This window comes from Pteropus medius, unplaced genomic scaffold, assembly GCF_902729225.1.
Source record: "Pteropus medius unplaced genomic scaffold, Ma_sr-lr_union100, whole genome shotgun sequence".
In the NCBI taxonomy this organism is placed as follows: Eukaryota; Metazoa; Chordata; class Mammalia; order Chiroptera; family Pteropodidae; genus Pteropus; species Pteropus medius.
Genome location: NW_024349802.1, coordinates 17,229,388 through 17,246,938, shown reverse-complemented (window position 1 = coordinate 17,246,938; position 17,551 = coordinate 17,229,388). Strand labels below are relative to the sequence as shown.

Here is a 17,551-nt window from a genome sequence, read left to right as displayed (position 1 = left end):
AACCACACAGTTTGCCTTCTAGAACACCAGAGAAATTCAAGTGCCATCCACAGGGCCAGGTTTACTAAACCACTCACTTAGGGCCAGGACTGGAACTGGGCTTTTTATATGAATTTAACACTGGGAAAAGCATGACACTTAGTTGAGCTTACATTTCTCATCTGTAAAATGAAGAGGTTAGTAACTCCTCCTTGAGTTGTTCCTTCTTCCTAGAAGGACTTTCTCCTCCCCAACTTGATCTATCTGTATGTGCCAAGAACTCATTCAACTCCCAAATTTTCCAAAATTTCTTTCACCATCCAGGAAGTTCAGAAGTCCACAAATAACCTCTTCCTCTTCTCTTCTGCATCTGTGCAGTTTGAGTTCCACAGCTCAGACGTCTCAAGCTCATACATGGCCTGCCTCCCTAACTAAATATAAACCGTATCCATAATCCTCACACTGTTGATCCCATCGTGCAGCTACTCCTGCACATGAAGTTTGGAACCCTTGACATAAGCTTACAGTGGCTCCCCTGCCCTTGTGTTAGCAACGCGGGCTGGTGGAGGGACTGCTATGGCGAGAGTCGGGGAGCTGTGTTCTCTTGATGGTTCAGGCACTGACTCATGATTAAAGGACATGAAATGACCTTGAGGAGGCGCTGCATATCTATGGGGCTTAACAAAATCTGATACCATATGGACCCTACTGTGCTAACCTCCAGTGGGTCTGGGATTCCAGAACCCAGAGCCAGGTTTTAAGAGACGGATGAATGAATGAATTCCACTTTTTACACACTATACCATTGGTCTCAATCAGAAACTTTAATTGTTTAGTTTCTCTAACTAGTAATTAACAGGTGGTTATTCTATGGGGAGAATAATTAATCTATAAATTCCTCTCCCAATTTAAAAATGCATATATATAGTCCAATAATACTTTACTTATGACTTAATCAGAGTGGTCCATTAAATTTTAACGTATTTGTGGGCAAGGATGAGGTTTTGTTTATTTTTTATCTCCTTAATGTGCTGCTTGGCATATAGTGGAAACTTAATGTACATTTACTAAGTTAATAAGTGATTGGGATGTGGGGGTGGGGAGGAGGGAAAGGGTGAGCTTTTCATCACCTATCAGATGTCCTGAGAGGCTAGATGATTATCATGATGATTATGACAAGAATAATGAAAGCAGATGCAATAATGTACCAGTCACTGAGCTAAGGTCTTTGTGTGCATCATCTCATTGATCTTCATGAAAAACACAATGAGGTTGAAATGGTTTTAATGCCCATTTTATTGATGAAGAAATTGTGGCTTATAGAGGTGGGGTCACTTGCCAGGGTCATGGAGGAAGGTTGTAAACATATATTCCTGTAGCATGTGTGACCGATGTGTGAGAGCCTGGACCAGGTGCGTGGTTTCTAAACTGAGTTCTGAGAGGCCAGGGTACTCAGTGGTTCCTTTGGGCCTTTTGATGGGAAATGGGAGGCTGAGTGTCAGGGCTCAGATCCTTACTATGCTTTCATCACAGGACAAACTAGTGTTTTACACTGGATTACATTTGACAGAAAGGGTTCAGCTGCTAAAAATTTTGGAAACCACTGGCCTGTCAGATTCTTCCACCTCTGAGCTTCTAGAATTCAAGTGTCTAGCATAGAGCACTGTAAAGCCCCAGATATACCCTAAAAGGCCATTTCCTCCCTTCCCTGGGGGCTCAGGCAGAGGGTCCTGGCCTCTGCTGGCCACCGGCTTACCTGCACAAGCTGCACACGAAGCACTTGGGGTGGTAGGTGCGGCCTAGGGCGGAGATGACCTCGCCTGTGATGAAGTCTCGGCAGCTATCGCAGCGGGTGCCGTAGAGTTGCTGGTAGTCCTGGGTGCAGATGTACTCCTGGTTCTTGAAGAAGAAGCCCGACTGGGCCAGGCCACAGCCGCACACTTGGGGAAACAAGGAAACAAGGACAGACTGAGTTCAAGGCTGGTATCTGACTTGGTAATTCATGTGCCAGAGAATGGTGGCACATCAGACTCATGGGCCTTCAGGGCCAATGTTCTTTACAGTATGGCCTGAAGACCGCTTGCATCAAAATCACCTGGTGGGCTTCTTAAAATGCAGATGCCTGGGTTTGCGGTAGACTCCTTGGGGCTGGGGCCCAGGCATCTGCATTTTAACACACTCCTCAGCTGGTTCTGATGCACACTGACTGAGACCACTAATGTACAGTCCTCTCAAGATGTGGATGAAAAGTTTAAAGCCATGCTCATTGAGGCTCATGCAATACTACATAGCTGGTGGTATCATGAATTTGATAAAAGAATCATTCAGTGAAAAATTTCCTGGGCACTTCCTACATGCATGACTCTGGGCTAGGTGAGGAGCAGTGTGGGGACCATGTGCTCTGAATCCCAAACTGGGGACAACTTAGGATGGTAATGGGATGGATGACTTGAAGATTACAATCTGCCCTCATCATAGCTATAAAGGGTGTGTCTGTTCCCAGGTCTGAATGGTAAAACACAATCCCCAAACTATGAAGAGCTAATAATGTATGCAGAGAGAAGAACATACATCATGGGTGACAGGCAGCAAGTACTGTGAGTAGGGCACAAAAAGGAGAACTGTCAGCAAGGGAAGGATCATGGAAGGCTTCTTGGACGAGGCAGCACTTTAGTTGAACTTTGAAGGAACAGAATAAGCTTAAGCACAGAGGCTGGAAGTTGCAAATGATATTTACATGGAGATGGGGCTGGGGTAGAGGTGATGTTTTCAGGGAGCAGAGGGCATAATACAAGAAAATATTGACAGGCTAGTTGGAGGAGGGCCCAAGTCTAGCTTGAGGACAGATGATAGAAGAGCAGGTAGATATAATTATAAGTGTCTGAACGACTGAATCATGTGAGACTATCCTCCCCCAAAGGACTTAGAAATGTGGGAAATGAGGTTTCCCTCTGAGAGTGAAGTTATGAAATCAACACATGATGAGCAGAGCAGAGAAAGGCAATGTTTCTTCCAAGAGAAAGAATGGCTCTCAGGGCCACCAGAACTGCTGAGTGTATTGATCCAGCTAAAGGATGGGCCAGCCAGGAGGGGGCGGGTCAGCAATCAAAGGCAGGCCAGTGGAGAGCCCATTCAGACCCTCTGACCAACTCCCTTGTTCTGCATCTGCATTCACCAAGCCACTGTCTGATAGTTTGACTTTCTATATAGATTGCCTTTGGGAGAGAAATAGCTGGTCAGGGCAACGTGAACTAGTCCGATGGAGAGTTGCACCTCTTGTTTACATTAATAAGCAGGCACTCTGGTTTTCTACATTGGTTTCTTGAGAACTTTGTTAGCACGAGTCAGCTCTCTCAAGTGTGACCAATGGTGGAGAAACCAATGAGACAGTTTCCAAGCCTGTAAGTGTGAGGACTTAGCCTGGAATGGGTGACATCACCCCAGTAAATACTACCTCATCTTGAACAAGCAAAGTTGTTCTGCAAAAGCAGCCAGGTTAAAAATAAGAGGGACTTCCAGGTAATGCCAGAAATATGTTGCAAGTGTTTGTTCACTTGGCAGGCCAGAGGCAGGCTGATGGGTCAAGGTGAGTGAGAGTGAGGGTAGTCCCAGATGTCACAGCAACAGGGGCACCAGTGTAGCACAGCGGGAGACGTAGTGGTCTGGGGGTCAGACCACATGGGCTCTTCCTCATCACTGCCACCAATTCTCTGGGTGACAACAAACTTGGCCTTCTTTCATCTGGGACCTCTGTTCACTTGTACATAAAATGAACTGAGCTCTTCTTCTGACACTGTGCCCTGTGAGTCATGGAGCAGAAGAGCTTACTTCAGGGCTTACCATATGCCAAGCATTTTAAACTCAGTGTGAGGTAGAGCCAGAGGCCCCTGGAGACCAGCCCAGTGGAGAGGAAGGGCGAATGGTTGGAAGTAGTGGTAGAGGTGGGAAGTGGGGAAGGGTTCTTCTTCCATCAGGCTTCATGAAAATTCATCACATCAAACAATGCTGGGTCTGGAAGGCAGGCAAGGCCAGAGTACAGGCTGTTCTAGGGTGTGCAGGTGGCGGATCAATTGACTTCATTGCTGTGGAATTAGTTAGGTCATGGCCTCCGACCTCATTGGAAACAGCTCCTGTTTTTTCCCTTCTTTTCTCTCCTTTGTTTCCCCTGCCAACTCCACCCCCAGAGCCACCTTTCCCAGTGGAGAGAACCAGAAGGCCACAAGAAAACTCGGAACAATCAGTTCCTCCTTTTCCCCCAAGGAGTTGAAGGAGGAAGTTCTTGGTAGAAAGGATGTTAAGGTTGATAAGAATCTCAGGGGCTCTTGGAAATACAGTGGGGAGCACAGAGATGGAAGTCAAGCTGGACCCAAGACAGATGTATCTGACGTTCAGCAGCGCCCGAAATTCAAATAATAGGAAAGGCTATGGGGACGGATGTGAAATCAACACACCTGGGGCAGTCATTATTCTGTGAATCAAAAATATAGTCTACTAATTTAAAAGAAAAACAGATCGCATGGTTTGACAATAGGACATAATATGAAAAGTTAGAAATGCTTTGAAAATATCCAGAAGGAATGTTCACTGCGAATATAATGCTAGCAGGAGGACTTGCGCACAGTCCTAGCATGTTTCAGTGGAAAATGTACTGTTTTGGGGGCCGCTGGAGCTTTGTCCATGTTCCTCTACCACTCAGGTGCTCTGGGACTTTGAAAAAGTTGCCTCTCCTCTCTGGGGCTCGGTTGCCTCATTTGTAAAATAAGGGGGCTAGGTGGTAACTGAGGACACATCCAGATCTGAGAGATCGAGATTCTGCCATATTATTCTGTTGATTTTCAACTTTTCAAATAAGACCGAGTTCTACAAAATTTCAAAATCAAAGAGTTAGAAGGGTCCCTGAAGGTGATCTAGCTCATTATTTTAAATATTTAACTTGTGAAATATATTATGCATACAAAAAATATATAAAATATGTATGTACAGTTTAAAGAATAATAATAAAATACACCCCAGGTATCTGCTGCTAAGCTTACAAAACAGAACATTACCAGCACCTGGGAAGCCTGTCCACCTCTCCCTAAAGCATCCCTTCCCATGGCGTCCCAAACTGTGTGTTTATCATTCCCTTGCATTATAGCTTTACTACTTGTGATGTTTCCACAAACAATATAAGGTGGATTATGGATAGACATTTTGATACAAGTTTTATTCTCTTTTAAGCGGTGCCAAAGTTGGTACAAACATGTTTCAGTGCTGTCGCCTTCTCCAGAGCCATTTTATTTTTCATCCATCTATACGTCGAGAGAAAGAATTGTGTGTGTGTGTGTGTAGGGGGAATCAGCTTTATTCAGAGGCCTCCTATTAGATTCCTACTTTGACCAGGCTCCAGGCTTTGCCTCTTGCTCTCATGATCTGTGTAGCCATCAAGGTAAAAGGTCAAGGTCTTCAAGGTTTAGCATAAACCATCAGGATTACAACTGGCATTGGCACTCACAGCTGGATTTCCGCTTTTATTTTTGTTATTCTTCAGATTTCTTCCTTTAATGTCAGGACTGTAGTGCATGTTCAAAGAGTTGTAAAAGAAATTCATGAGAGATTTTAGATTTTTCAAATGACAAGGCTATTTAGGGTAACTAATCCCTGGAAACAAAATCCTCTCATTTGTTTCATCTCTAAGCAAGTTGACATAGAAAAGAACAGTCTTTTTTTCCCTAAAATCTTCATTAAAAAAGATTCTGCAACCTCCCTGTGGTAGACTGTCAAAATGGTCAAATTCTTCCTTTCTCTGCATTCATACCCTTGAAATCTGGTGCTGCAGATCCTCCCACAAAAGATTAAATTTATTTCTCCATTGCCTTGAATCTGGGTTGGCCATTTGACTTGTTCTTGCCAGTGGAACATTAACAAGTATGACACAAAATGAGACTTGAAAAGGTCTTGTTTATTGAAGCTTACTCTCTTGTTGCTCATGAATTCTGAGACCATCATGCAAATGAGTCCAAGCCAGCCCGCTGGAGGATGAGAAGCCATGTGGAGCCACTCAGGTCAACAGTCTGTCTATCACAGCCAGCTGACCCGCCACGTCATCACGATGAGGCAGGCAGAGGTAAACAGAGCCAGCTCTGACTGGAAGAACTGCTCAGCCAACCCAGATTGTTGTTTTCAACTATTAAATTTTGGCATAAGCAAAAGTAACAAATATACTCTTTTACAACTATAATTGCAGAGTCGTAGTTCAAACCTCTTTATAACAATTTTATTATCTTCAGCCTTTGCCCTACCTCAGTTTCTGGGGATGTAAAAATGGTCACTCACAAAGATACTCTTGCAGGTCAACTTGCATTAAAGGGGTTTGCAACTTCTCAATATAAAATTTAAATCACATCATTTAAAATATATCCCATATATTCTTCCATAAACAAATTAGGGAATGTGTAATTTATTTGCTCAGTGCAGAGTTCATTTAGCTCCTGAGGAAAGAAATCCAGGATATTTGCAATGGCAGGAGAAGTCAATCTCAGATACATGAGGCTGAGGTTGGAAGCAGTAACTAAAATGAATAGATCTGGGGGTTTCGATTGACCTTAAATTCAATATCGGTCAATGGTGTGAAATGGCTCCTCAGGAAGCCCATTCGGTATCAGTCACATTAACAGAAATGCAATTCCTTGCTGTGTTTGGCAGACCTTGAGAACTGTGGTCTGGTCTGGGCATTATGCTCTAAGAATGACAGTGACAAACCAGACTGGATCAAGGAGGAAGACTCCAGGATGATAATATTAATTGGAAGCATTTCAGATGAGGCCTAATTTAAGGACCTGCAACATAATTGGGCTTGGGGGAAGACCTGGCTATAAGTTTGTGAATGGCAGCCACAGGGAAAAGCAAATAAAAAGTGCTCATCTAACCTCATGAAGACAAATCTAAACCCAACAGTTGGAAGTTACAGGTTTCAGGTCAAACATTTTCTAAACCCATAGGGCAACCCGACATCAGAATGGCTGCTCTGTGGAACAGGAAGCCTCAGAGATGAGTCCAGGAAGTGAGGCTGGAGAGGAATTTGTCAGGGGCACTGTTGCCCCATTGGGGCTAGAGAGCTCTCGAATTCTTTTTGGCTGAGTCCCTCTTCCTTCCTGCTGCTAGCAGTCTTCTCCTTCAGGAACTCTTAGCTCAGTTGAGTCCAGGGTTCTAGAACTTAGCCACGGGTAAGCCGTAACAATTGGAGACAGCCCAACATCCATATGCTCCCACATTACAAACTTTACTGAAGTCAAGATGTACTTTCTCCCTTGTTAAACTTAACCTTTGAGGATTGTCACACTGTCATAGACTAGGTGTGCTCATCTCAGAGCCACGCTTAGTTTTAGCCAGGACAGCTCTTTCACTCACTCTCAAACTGATTTAAAGGCACAAGGCAGGAGTCTTTCAGAGATGTAAGTTAAGCTCTCGGGACTGCCTTTTTCCTTCTGGACCAGTGCTACCACCCTGGGGTCGCCAGGCTCCCTTATCCCCATACCTCAGCACTTCTCTCCCTCTTCCTTCCCTCTTCATACTCCTCAAGGGAGAGTGCTCATAACAGACTCAAGGAAAGTCTCTTTAGGCCTTTGTAAGTATCTCAATTGCCTGTGTTTGTTCTGCCTGCCCCCTTGCCATGTCCTGGGGTGAGAGCATGGCCAAGTTGGGAAACTGGGTCTCTTACCTTGACAGGTGAAGCATCTGATGTGGAAGTGGTTATTGTGGACTCGAACCACTTCCCCTTTGCAGGTGTCTCCACATCGGTAGCACTGGATGACATTGGAGCTGCCCCGGGGATTGTAAGGATTCTGCTGATAAGGAACTGTAGAAAGAAACAAAGAGATCTCCATGTAGAAAGCCCTCATTCTTTAAAAAGTCTGCCATAAGACATTATTATAATCTTAACTGGAAGAAAAAGCAGAAAAGATGGAAATGATTGGCAAAGTACTTTCAATACATTACCAGGCTGAATATATTAAGCTTTGTGTAAGATGCTGAGATAGCTCTGCCAGTGAGGAACCAAGTCTTCTCTCTTATAGGAAGCTCCACTGGCACCATGGAAAGAATCACTCAGTTCCTCAAAGCTCACTCAAAGTTAAAGCAATAGCACAGAAACTTCTGCTCACACCCTATTAGGAGAAGGTTCATTATTGTCTTGGCTATAGAGATGACCATCTGATTGAGGGGGAATTGGTATCTCTCATTTAGACAGGTAGGCTTACTGGCTAAACTTTGAATAAGCACATTATAAGTTATTCTGGATTTACAGGAACCTTGAACTGCAAAGGAACTTAGAGATCACCTAATTCAGGGGTTCTTGACCTAGTATCATAGTTGTTATGTCTGTTCACTGAAATTTGAACCTTTTGTTTAGGCACATGAAGGATTGCAAATGGTGAATTGCTTGGCAATGAAATGTAAATGGGAATTGTGTGTCACTTCCAATTGGAAGCCCGAAGAGCTAGTACGTGATTGGCCGTGTTGCCTTTCCCATAGCCCAGCATTCAGTGATACCCTGTGTGGTATGCAAGATGCATCAGCTTGGATCCCTGATTAAGGAATCATAGAGCAATCTAACCCATAATGAATATCTATCATGAGCAAGGAAGAATTTTTGTTGTCATAGCCTCTAAGATTTTTTGTTACTGCAGTGTATCTTGACTGATACACCCGGGATCAATACTTCTCTCTAATTAAATATAAAATTTGGCGTTTGGACATTACTCTATAGCTTTCTTCAGATTCTCAAAGATGACCTCTGTAACTGATTTTATCTACCCTCCTCTTTTTAAAGACAAGGAACAGTAGGACTTTGGATTATCGTCCACTTACAGGGGTCCTGAATCATATGTGCGCTATAGGACAAAGATACTTCCTTAGCCCTGAGACTGCTGCTTCTGACAACTTTGCTATCGAAGGTGGGAGAATAATATTCTCACAATCTTTCTCTCAAAAAGTTCATGCCCCTTATTTAACTCTTTTTTTTTTCAACTTAAATTTAAGATCAAAGTTAAATTAGTTAACTAGTTAACTAAATCATGAATTAAACGGATTGATACATAGAAAGCATTTCAAAAAGTGCATTAAGTGATTCACAAATATTCACTGATGTCATGACCATCACATGCTCTCCACAGAATATCCACAAACATTCTCTTTCGTCCTGTCTTCTTTTCTTCTTTTTCTGATTCCTGCTCAATGTCCCTGGAAAATATTTCATTCTCTCCTCTCCCCAAAACTTGTGAGAAAATATAGATTCTGTTTATATGAGCAGTGCAGTGATCTACTGCTACTGCTGAGGACAACAAAGCTGTAAGTCTGAAAATAAAATAAGAACAAATAGTAAAATCATCACCATCAATGATTATCACTCTCAAAAGTATCCAAAAGTCCCTCTAGAACCTGCCTTATTGCTCAAGAACCAACTTCCAAGATCAATTAGATATTTTCCTGATTTGAATTTCTAGGGAAGTGAATTTGTGATCATGGTTTTTGGTCAAAACTCAGTCTTTGAATTACTCAGATAAAAAGGCATAAAATCAGAGTGAGGGGATGGATTGGGAAAATAGGACATTTACTGATGAGGCCCCCAGCCCTGACTTTGTTGCTTGTCTCAGGATGAAGGTACTGTCCTTTGGTGATGCTGACTGTGGCCAGAAATCCACAAGTGTCTGATGTTTGTAGATAGTCCCATAAGCAGAAATGCATGCAGCATGGTGTGAGTTCTTCCATATTGCTGATTATTAAAAAAGGCAATGGTGTAGCAACATTTGAGCTTTCAGATGTGGGAATACCTTTCCTATCCAGACATTACCAATAGGAACTCTGGGGGTCAAGGAAAGCTATGCTGGGATATGTCACATCTGCTCCTACTCTGGAAGCTATCTCATTTCCAATAAGATTCTGTGTCTTTGGCTAATTAATTCAGCAATTTAATCTTATTCTGTATATGTAGAGTTGTGTATAGAGAGTGTCATTTCCTCCCACCAATCTATAACCTTCAGAAACACTAAAATTCTATTGTTGATTTTCTACTGGCTATTATTCTAATTTTTATCTCAGAAAGTACTCATGTTCAGTCACATGAGTTATAACATTTGTCTTATGGGCAGATGTCTTTTGAATTCTAAATTGACTTACACACGAATTTTTGAACTGCCTCATATGTTTGGAACTGGCTATCCTTGAGAGCAACATTTGAGAGCAGCCATAGCCTCCAAGGACATTATCTCTGCTCTTGTGAAATAATCTATGAAGTTAAAAAGTTTAGATACCTGGATCATGCGATATATTTCTAAAATTCATTCAGGGAGTCTCTGGCTTCTGCTTAATGTTACTTGGCCAATAAAGGGCACCCAAGAGAGACATTCCTAGTTACTAGTCCTTAAGCGGTACAATCCAATAGAACTTTCTGAGTTATGGAAATGTTCTATACCTACGCTTTACAATATAATAATCGCTAGCCACATGTGGCCATTAGGCACTTGAAATATGGCTAGTATGACTGAGGTACTTAATTTTAAATTTTATTTAATTTTAATTGATATATATTTACATTTAAATGGTCACATGTGGCTAGCGGCTGCCATATTGGACGCTGAAGCCTTATATTTTTACAAATGAAACACCAGGCATTGAGAATGAGGAAAAAGAAATTAAATCTTTTTGACTCCTATTTATATAAAAATAACATGTATAAGTCAATTCAGAAATACCAGCTCAGACTTAAATTATTATTATTTTTATCCCTGAAGAGTTTTGAAGATGTACTTAAAAATTAATTTGCAATAGGAACCAATTACACACACATTCACCCATCCTGAATTTGATCTGGAAACCAAAAATTCTGAGCAGTGAAATAAATAGTGATTTAAAAAAAATCTCATAAATTTTCAAGCACTGCAAGACTGAACAATCTTAATCTATCCAAGAATAAAAGCAAGAAAATCAATTGGCAATGGCTGTCAGTATAATTTTCTAAGACAGAAAATCAGCCAGTCAATGCCCGAGATTAAAAATTAAGGGTCTGAAACATTAAGTCCTCTTTTGTTTACATATCAAATCTTTAGCATTCTAAAAGCAAATACATCTTAATTCTATAATTAATTTGCAAGTAAAGCTCTTCCCAAATGCTACAAAGATAATTTAAAATTGTTGGAGCACAACAGCATATTGGAAGGGAAGGGGCGACCGGCCTCCTGGTGAGTTGAGCAGAGCAGGAAACGAATTCTGCTTCCAGGTCCTCCACCTGGCTGTTCTCCCTCACTATTCTTCATCTTCTGTTTCTCTCTGGTAGACGGTGCTGGGGTAACCTGGGCTCCAAGTCCCTCTCTGCCGTTACCTAGTTTTATAGTCTTGGGTGCATCATCTAACTTCCTCTGGCCTCAAGTCCCTCTTTATTAACCGAGGAGCTTGGACACGCTGATTTATAAAGCAATCTCCAAATAAAAACTGATTCTGGCTCTGTGGGTCCTTTTCTGTGGTCCTTTCTCTCCTTCCACACTCTCTTCTTTCCACTAACTGGTCTCACTTTTAAACTGGACTGTGTTGCATGTTATTAGATTTATTAGTCACTTTTAAGAGCAGATAATAGCAAACTTCCTCTCTCATAACAACATGACCTAAGTTACGTTCTCTTTACTGATGTGGTGCCTACACAATATTTTTTCCTCCCCTTAGGGTCGCTTGATAAAAACCTTCCCACAATTTAATAGAGTCGTCTTTAAAATGGTCTTTAAAAGGTAGAAGCACCTATGTTATGCTGGGGTATAATTAAAAGAGTGACAAAACTAACTTGGAGATAGTATAACAACTGTGAATAATTGGCTGGAAGTGTTATAAACACAGTGGGGCTTCTGGTTGAACAGTGAAACATCAAGCAGAGAATCAACCAACTCAGCAATGAGCTTGCAACAGCCCGGGGCCCAGGAAAGCAAGCGGGTGCAGCAGCTGTCACAAGTCAGCTTCCCCACTGCTTCATTAGAGCCCAAAGTACCCCGGATGTGTTCACAGAGCTTTGCTAAACAACAATGAGGAGACCCAAATGTAGATCCGGGCATCTCACAGGTAGAAAGCCATCTGCCTGAAAGGTTAGGGTGGGGTCTGGATGGAAGAGTATCTGGTAGTTACCAACAGGGGCCTTGCATTTGACTTTGGGGTTGAATCAGGGCCCATGACAGGGATCCCGTTTTCTGTGGTAAGAGCACAGAGATGTGGGACCCCACACTGAGAGGGGTGAGAAGCTCAGGCACAGAGGGTAATAGTGTGGACCCTGAGCCAGGAGGGCTGGGTTTGTGTCCCACTCCTGCCGCCTGCTGGCTATGTGACCTTGGGCAAGTTAAGTGTGTGGCATCTGTCTCAATTTGAGCATCTCTAGAGTGGGAATGACTCAGGTCATTTGTGAATATTAAATTAAATTATATAAAATTGCTTAGCATCTAACTTGGGCTTAATAAATATAAGTGGTTATTAAGTTAAAGCATCTCTGAAGCCACCCATCCCCTCCTCCAATGCAATGTAGGAATTCTTTCATTTGCCACTGAGCTTAGTTCAAACATTGTCAGATCCATTTTTGGACCAGTCCAGCTTAGGCAAAGGTTTTCTGGTTTTCCCTCCTTGTGGATTGTCAAGGAAAATAACCCTTGGCTGCTGCCCACTCACCACCTTAAGCGACCTCTTCTTTCTTCCCCTATCTCCGAGCTCTCTCTGTTTATGGTGTTCTGTGGGCTACAGAGGTGGGTGGCTGACATGCTTTTGATATATCCTGCAGAGCAATGTGTGAATTGGGTGTTTCCTGTTGTGGGAATGAGAGGCTATGATTTATGTTACCCCGGGGTGGTGTATTTTGGGCACATCTGCTGTTTCTAGGTGGACATGTTTACGTGTTTTGTTGTGTGTGCTTACTTAGAATAAATGAGTAATCTATTTTCTTAAAACTCTGATAGGGAGACTGTGAGAGCTGCTTTTGGTGACCCCTAACGGTCAGGCATGTGTCATCTCATGTCGTTACATCTATGTTTACCGTGTGAATACCTGGAACCAGACTTTTAGAGCAGGAAGGGACTGGGAGGTTATCCACACGCTAGATTGTGAGCAACACGAGGGCAGTGACCATGTCTACCTTGTTTGTTTGCCACTGCACCCTCAGTACCAGGCATGTAATAATTGCTCAATAAATACTTGATGAATAAATAAAGGAATGAATAAAACGAGTCCAATGGTTTCAGTTAACAAATGAGAAAGCCGAGGCCCAGAAGGAGAAGGGATTCACTTGAGCTAACACAGCAACTGCTTACATCAGAGCATGGACGTATCTGTTCTACAATAACAGGATGAAAGAGAGGGCAAACCTGGAGGGTGGGCTGGGCTGGGACGGAGCCTCAGGGTCATGAAAGGTGGAGCCAGAATTCACAAAAGACTATATTACCATAGATCTGGAGTCATGCTAAGGGTTAGCTTTAGAGTAGGTAGGCTAGGGGGTCAGTGTTCCAAGATGCAGGCACATAGTAGAGTTTAATGAAGCCATGCATGAAGAAATAGGTGAGGTAAATGCATAAGGAAAGGTCTGGAAGGATAAGACATAGTATTTAGGGTATTGTTACTCTGTCAGCAACTGTGCTCAGCAATTTACATATGTCATCTCATTGAGTTTTTATAACTTAGGGGATATTATTATTATTATTATTATTATTATTATTTTTATTATTTTACAGATGAGGAAATTGAGGCCCAGAGAGCTGAGGTCACTTGTCTAAGGTCACACAGTAAATAGCAGAGGTAGGATCTGAATCCAGGTTGTCTGATTCTAGACCCTGTGTTCTCACCAGTAAGCTCTATTGCCTGCCACACAAAAGTACCAACCATGGTTGTCTCTGGGGAGGAACTGAGCTTGGGGGAGGCTAAGAAAAGGTATCTAATTTTTCTGCCAATAGTAATCATCTATCCAGCTGATTTAAAACGTGTGTGTGCATATGTTTGTGTACAAGTTTCACAAAGATTTAAGAATAATGATGGAGGGTACTAGAGTACAGGCTGGGAAGCTGGGAACAGTAATTCAGCATCTATGGCAGTGATTCCTGCCAGTGAAGAAGCCGTGATTCCTGCCCACCAGGGCCCGGCATGAGCAGCTTTGAGCAGCTTCCCTGGCATGGGCAGGTACAGCCCGACAGGTGTGTGTGCTTGGCCCTTGAGAGAAGTAGGCTCTGCAGGTGCTGGCAGCTGCAGTAGAGCAGAGGTAGGAATCCCCTGGGAATCCCCTGGTCCCTGCACAGATGGCCCTGGCCTGGCCAGTTTCTCGTGTCAGCAGGTCAGTAACACAGTCTGTCAGCCGAAGACGATATTGTAAAATCTTTGCTGTAACTGAAACTGCTCCACAGCCTCTCTCTGCCAGACTCATCAGCCTGTTCCATGGTCGTGGCGTGTAGTTGGCAACAAGGCTTGTGCCGCCTTCTCCAGAAATGTGTTGTCAGAACATGTGTCAGAACGGCACGGTCTTGGGCAGACAGTCTGCTCTTGCCTGACAGCCAGCTGCCATGCTACAACTACAGCACGAAGGGTCTGGGCTCGACCCAGATGGGCCTTCACTAGAGCGAGCATCATGGACAAGGAGGCTGGAGCTGCCGTCCATGAAAGGAATGATGTGTTTGTACTTGTTAGTGAAGTCACCTGATGACATGAGAACTGTATATTATTCATTTTGCAAATTCAGAAAGCTGGTCCAGATATGTCATATAATTAACTTTTCACTTATTTCTATATTAATCTTATAATTGTTAAAAACAATGTGTATTTCTGATTGTAATCAATGAAGGACTTTACGATTATAAAAAGAACTTCATTTCTTTCTTATTACTCAACTTGGTTCCTATTTTAAGACAAGCAGAAACTAAGTCCCCGTCAGTTGGCCCTCTGTCCCTCCGCTCCGCTGTTCACTGGGCTTGTGTCCTGCACAGAGTCTCTTTCTAGAGACTCAAATAGACCCAAGCGCTCGTTTCTTTCCCTGGGGTTCTCCTCTCCACCTTTGGGCCCGGGAATCCTTTTTGTCAGCTGGGGGTAAAGGAGCCCTTTCTGCCTTCTCTAATTTATGCTGTCTCCAGAATTTAGCTTTGTAATAAATCCTTCCTGTTCTGAGGACACAGACTTTTGAAACTCAAAAGCCAGGAAGTGACCCCCTTTTGTCTCTGTCGTCTGCTGCCCATCCTGGCCCTGAGGCCTCACTCACTGAATAGAGGGAAGGCGGCAAGAGGGGTGGGTGAAGGAAATACCAGTGAATATTTTAAAAATATCTTCTTGCTACATGTGGTCATGGGGTTTTAAAAATATGATACACAGAGCGTTGTAAGCATGGCTGAGGAGTGGACAAGATTTGATGGAGAAGGGGAAAATCCCCAGGGTATCTGCCAGTCTTGACATTTCTTCCACTTTGGAGTGGCCTTTGTCAATCAACGCCAATTCTTTTGTCACTGCTCTGTCCTTTACAGAGCTCCCAGACAGCACCTTACAGATGGAGGAGCTGTAAAAGTTAAAAACAGCTAATGTTAATTGGGTAATTACTATGTGCCAGGCCCTGTGCCAAGAAGTGCTTCATACCTATCATCTCACTTAAATTTCACAATAACTCTACGAGACAGACACTGTATGATCCCTATTTAAATATGGGGAATCTGAGGCACAGAGAGGTTAATTAATTTGCCTGAAGTCACCCGCATATAAATGTTAGAGCTAGGGTTCAGACAGGCTTCAGTAGGCCTAGGAGAGGCTCAATTTTCTATCTTCCCCTTTCTCTCCTAGGGGACTTCCCCAGCAGGGCCTCCTCCTGCCCGCTGTAGCCTGAGGGAAAGAAAGGACCTTCCCAAGTATCCCCAACAGGGAGAATGGGGCTGCTTTGCACTGGGGCCTTGTGGCACCCTTTCTAGCATCTCTGTAGCTTATCTGAAAAATCCTATTTGGGTTTTGTCTGGGGCCCTGGAAACCATGTTGGAAATAGAGGAACTTCAGGAAGCCAGCAATTGTCTTTGTGCTGTGAGTGACTCAGTCCCTTGGTCTCTGAGCCAGAGGTTTTAATACTTATACAATGTTTTCTTCCTGAGACTCTGGCAGGCCATCAAGCTCTGATATATTGTGGGGAAATCCAAGACATCAGCTGTCACCCGGGCTCCCTTTGACTTACACGTTTTCGGTATTAGAGTGGAGAGAATATAGAAAGCATCTAGTTTAGAGGTTTCTGATTTTTTTTTTTTTTAAAGCTATGAACCCTTTCTTGAAATGATGAAATGGCTTCAGGTTATATTGATTCCAGGTTATACAGTTTAAACACCAGGTTCTACTGATTCTGCTGCAACCCATGCATGGGATGCGAACACGTGATGACCTGGTGGTCATTCAGGAAAGTCTTCTAGACAGGGGTTGCTTGCACTGGATGTGACTCCCAGACGCACTTTATTTGGGTGGCCCGATGTTTGTTTTTAAGTCTTTCCAGGTCACCATGGCTCCTATATCTCCCTCTGGCCTCACCCCTGGCCAACTTCTCTCCTGTACTGCCAGGTACTTTCAGGCACTGAAGTTGTGATTCCTGCCTAGAGCTCGTTGAGCTGCTGTGACTGACCTGGGGTGGGGCCTGGCATGCCATCTACTTGCGACCCCCTTTCTCCCTACGATAGCAATCAGGGCCCCTTCTGCCCATGTCGTCCATATTCTCTCCTTTACAGATGCGGCCCTGAGGACCAGTGAGGGGACAAACTTGCTCAGGGTTCCCATCGTGCTGGCCGCTCTAGGACCAGCAGGAAAATACCTTCTTTTCAGATCTTGGACAGTTTGCCTGAGGGCAGGCTAAAATGAGGTGTAGGTGACACAAGTCAGGGAATTCTCAAAGCCATCCCAAGCAGCCTCGATTCTCAGAGGGCAGAGGTCTCCTGGAGGCCCCCTCTTTGGTGTCTAAAGTGCTTGTCCTATTGTTCAAAGTTCTGCAGGACTCTCCTTGATGGCCTCTGCAGTCACCCACTCACTGGAAGCTCCTACGGTGTGATTACACCACAATAGGGGTTCCCCTCATAGAAATCTGACCTGCCAGCCAGGCCCTCTCTTCACCAGGACTCAGAGGTTTGCTTAGCAGCATTCCACCACATCCCATCTCCTTCCTCCTTTCCCTCCTTCCCTCCCTTTCTTCCTTTCTCTTCTGTCCTACTAAGTTTTCTGTTAATATCTGGTTCTTCCCTGGTGCCTGAGAGGGAGCCAGTTTCTTCTAGTCTTTACTCTGCCATTAACTTTTCGTGAGGCCTCAGGCAGGGTACTCCCCATTTCTGGGCCATTGTTTTCCTATCCATAAAGTAAAGGGGTCGCATTCTGTGATCTTTCAGCTTCCTTTCAGATCCAAAATTCTATGCATGTTAAATGTGGTCGCAACATAAAATACTTTCAGGGGACAGGCAGGTAATGTCAGTGGAAAATCTACCCCAGGGGACCAAACAGGTGAGAATGGCCCACCGAAAGGGGAAGAAGCTACTGGGCCCCAGCAGATAAATGTCCTGCAAAAACACATCGAGGCCCCATAGAAGCCTAT

The 17,551-nt window shown here is 43.6% G+C and overlaps 1 protein-coding gene across 3 annotated transcripts in view; it reads right to left on the bottom strand.

The window, feature by feature from the left end:
* Positions 1 to 17,551, bottom strand: part of ABLIM3 (actin binding LIM protein family member 3) — a 100,575-nt gene that overhangs the window by 55,032 nt on the left and 27,992 nt on the right. For all 3 annotated transcript variants that reach the window (XM_039836498.1, XM_039836496.1, XM_039836497.1), the window contains exons 3-4: positions 7,679 to 7,816; positions 1,736 to 1,919 (exon numbers count right to left, since the gene is read on the bottom strand). In XM_039836498.1, coding sequence (XP_039692432.1) covers positions 1,736 to 1,919; positions 7,679 to 7,816 — 322 coding nt within the window. The remainder of the gene's footprint in view (positions 1 to 1,735; positions 1,920 to 7,678; positions 7,817 to 17,551) is intronic.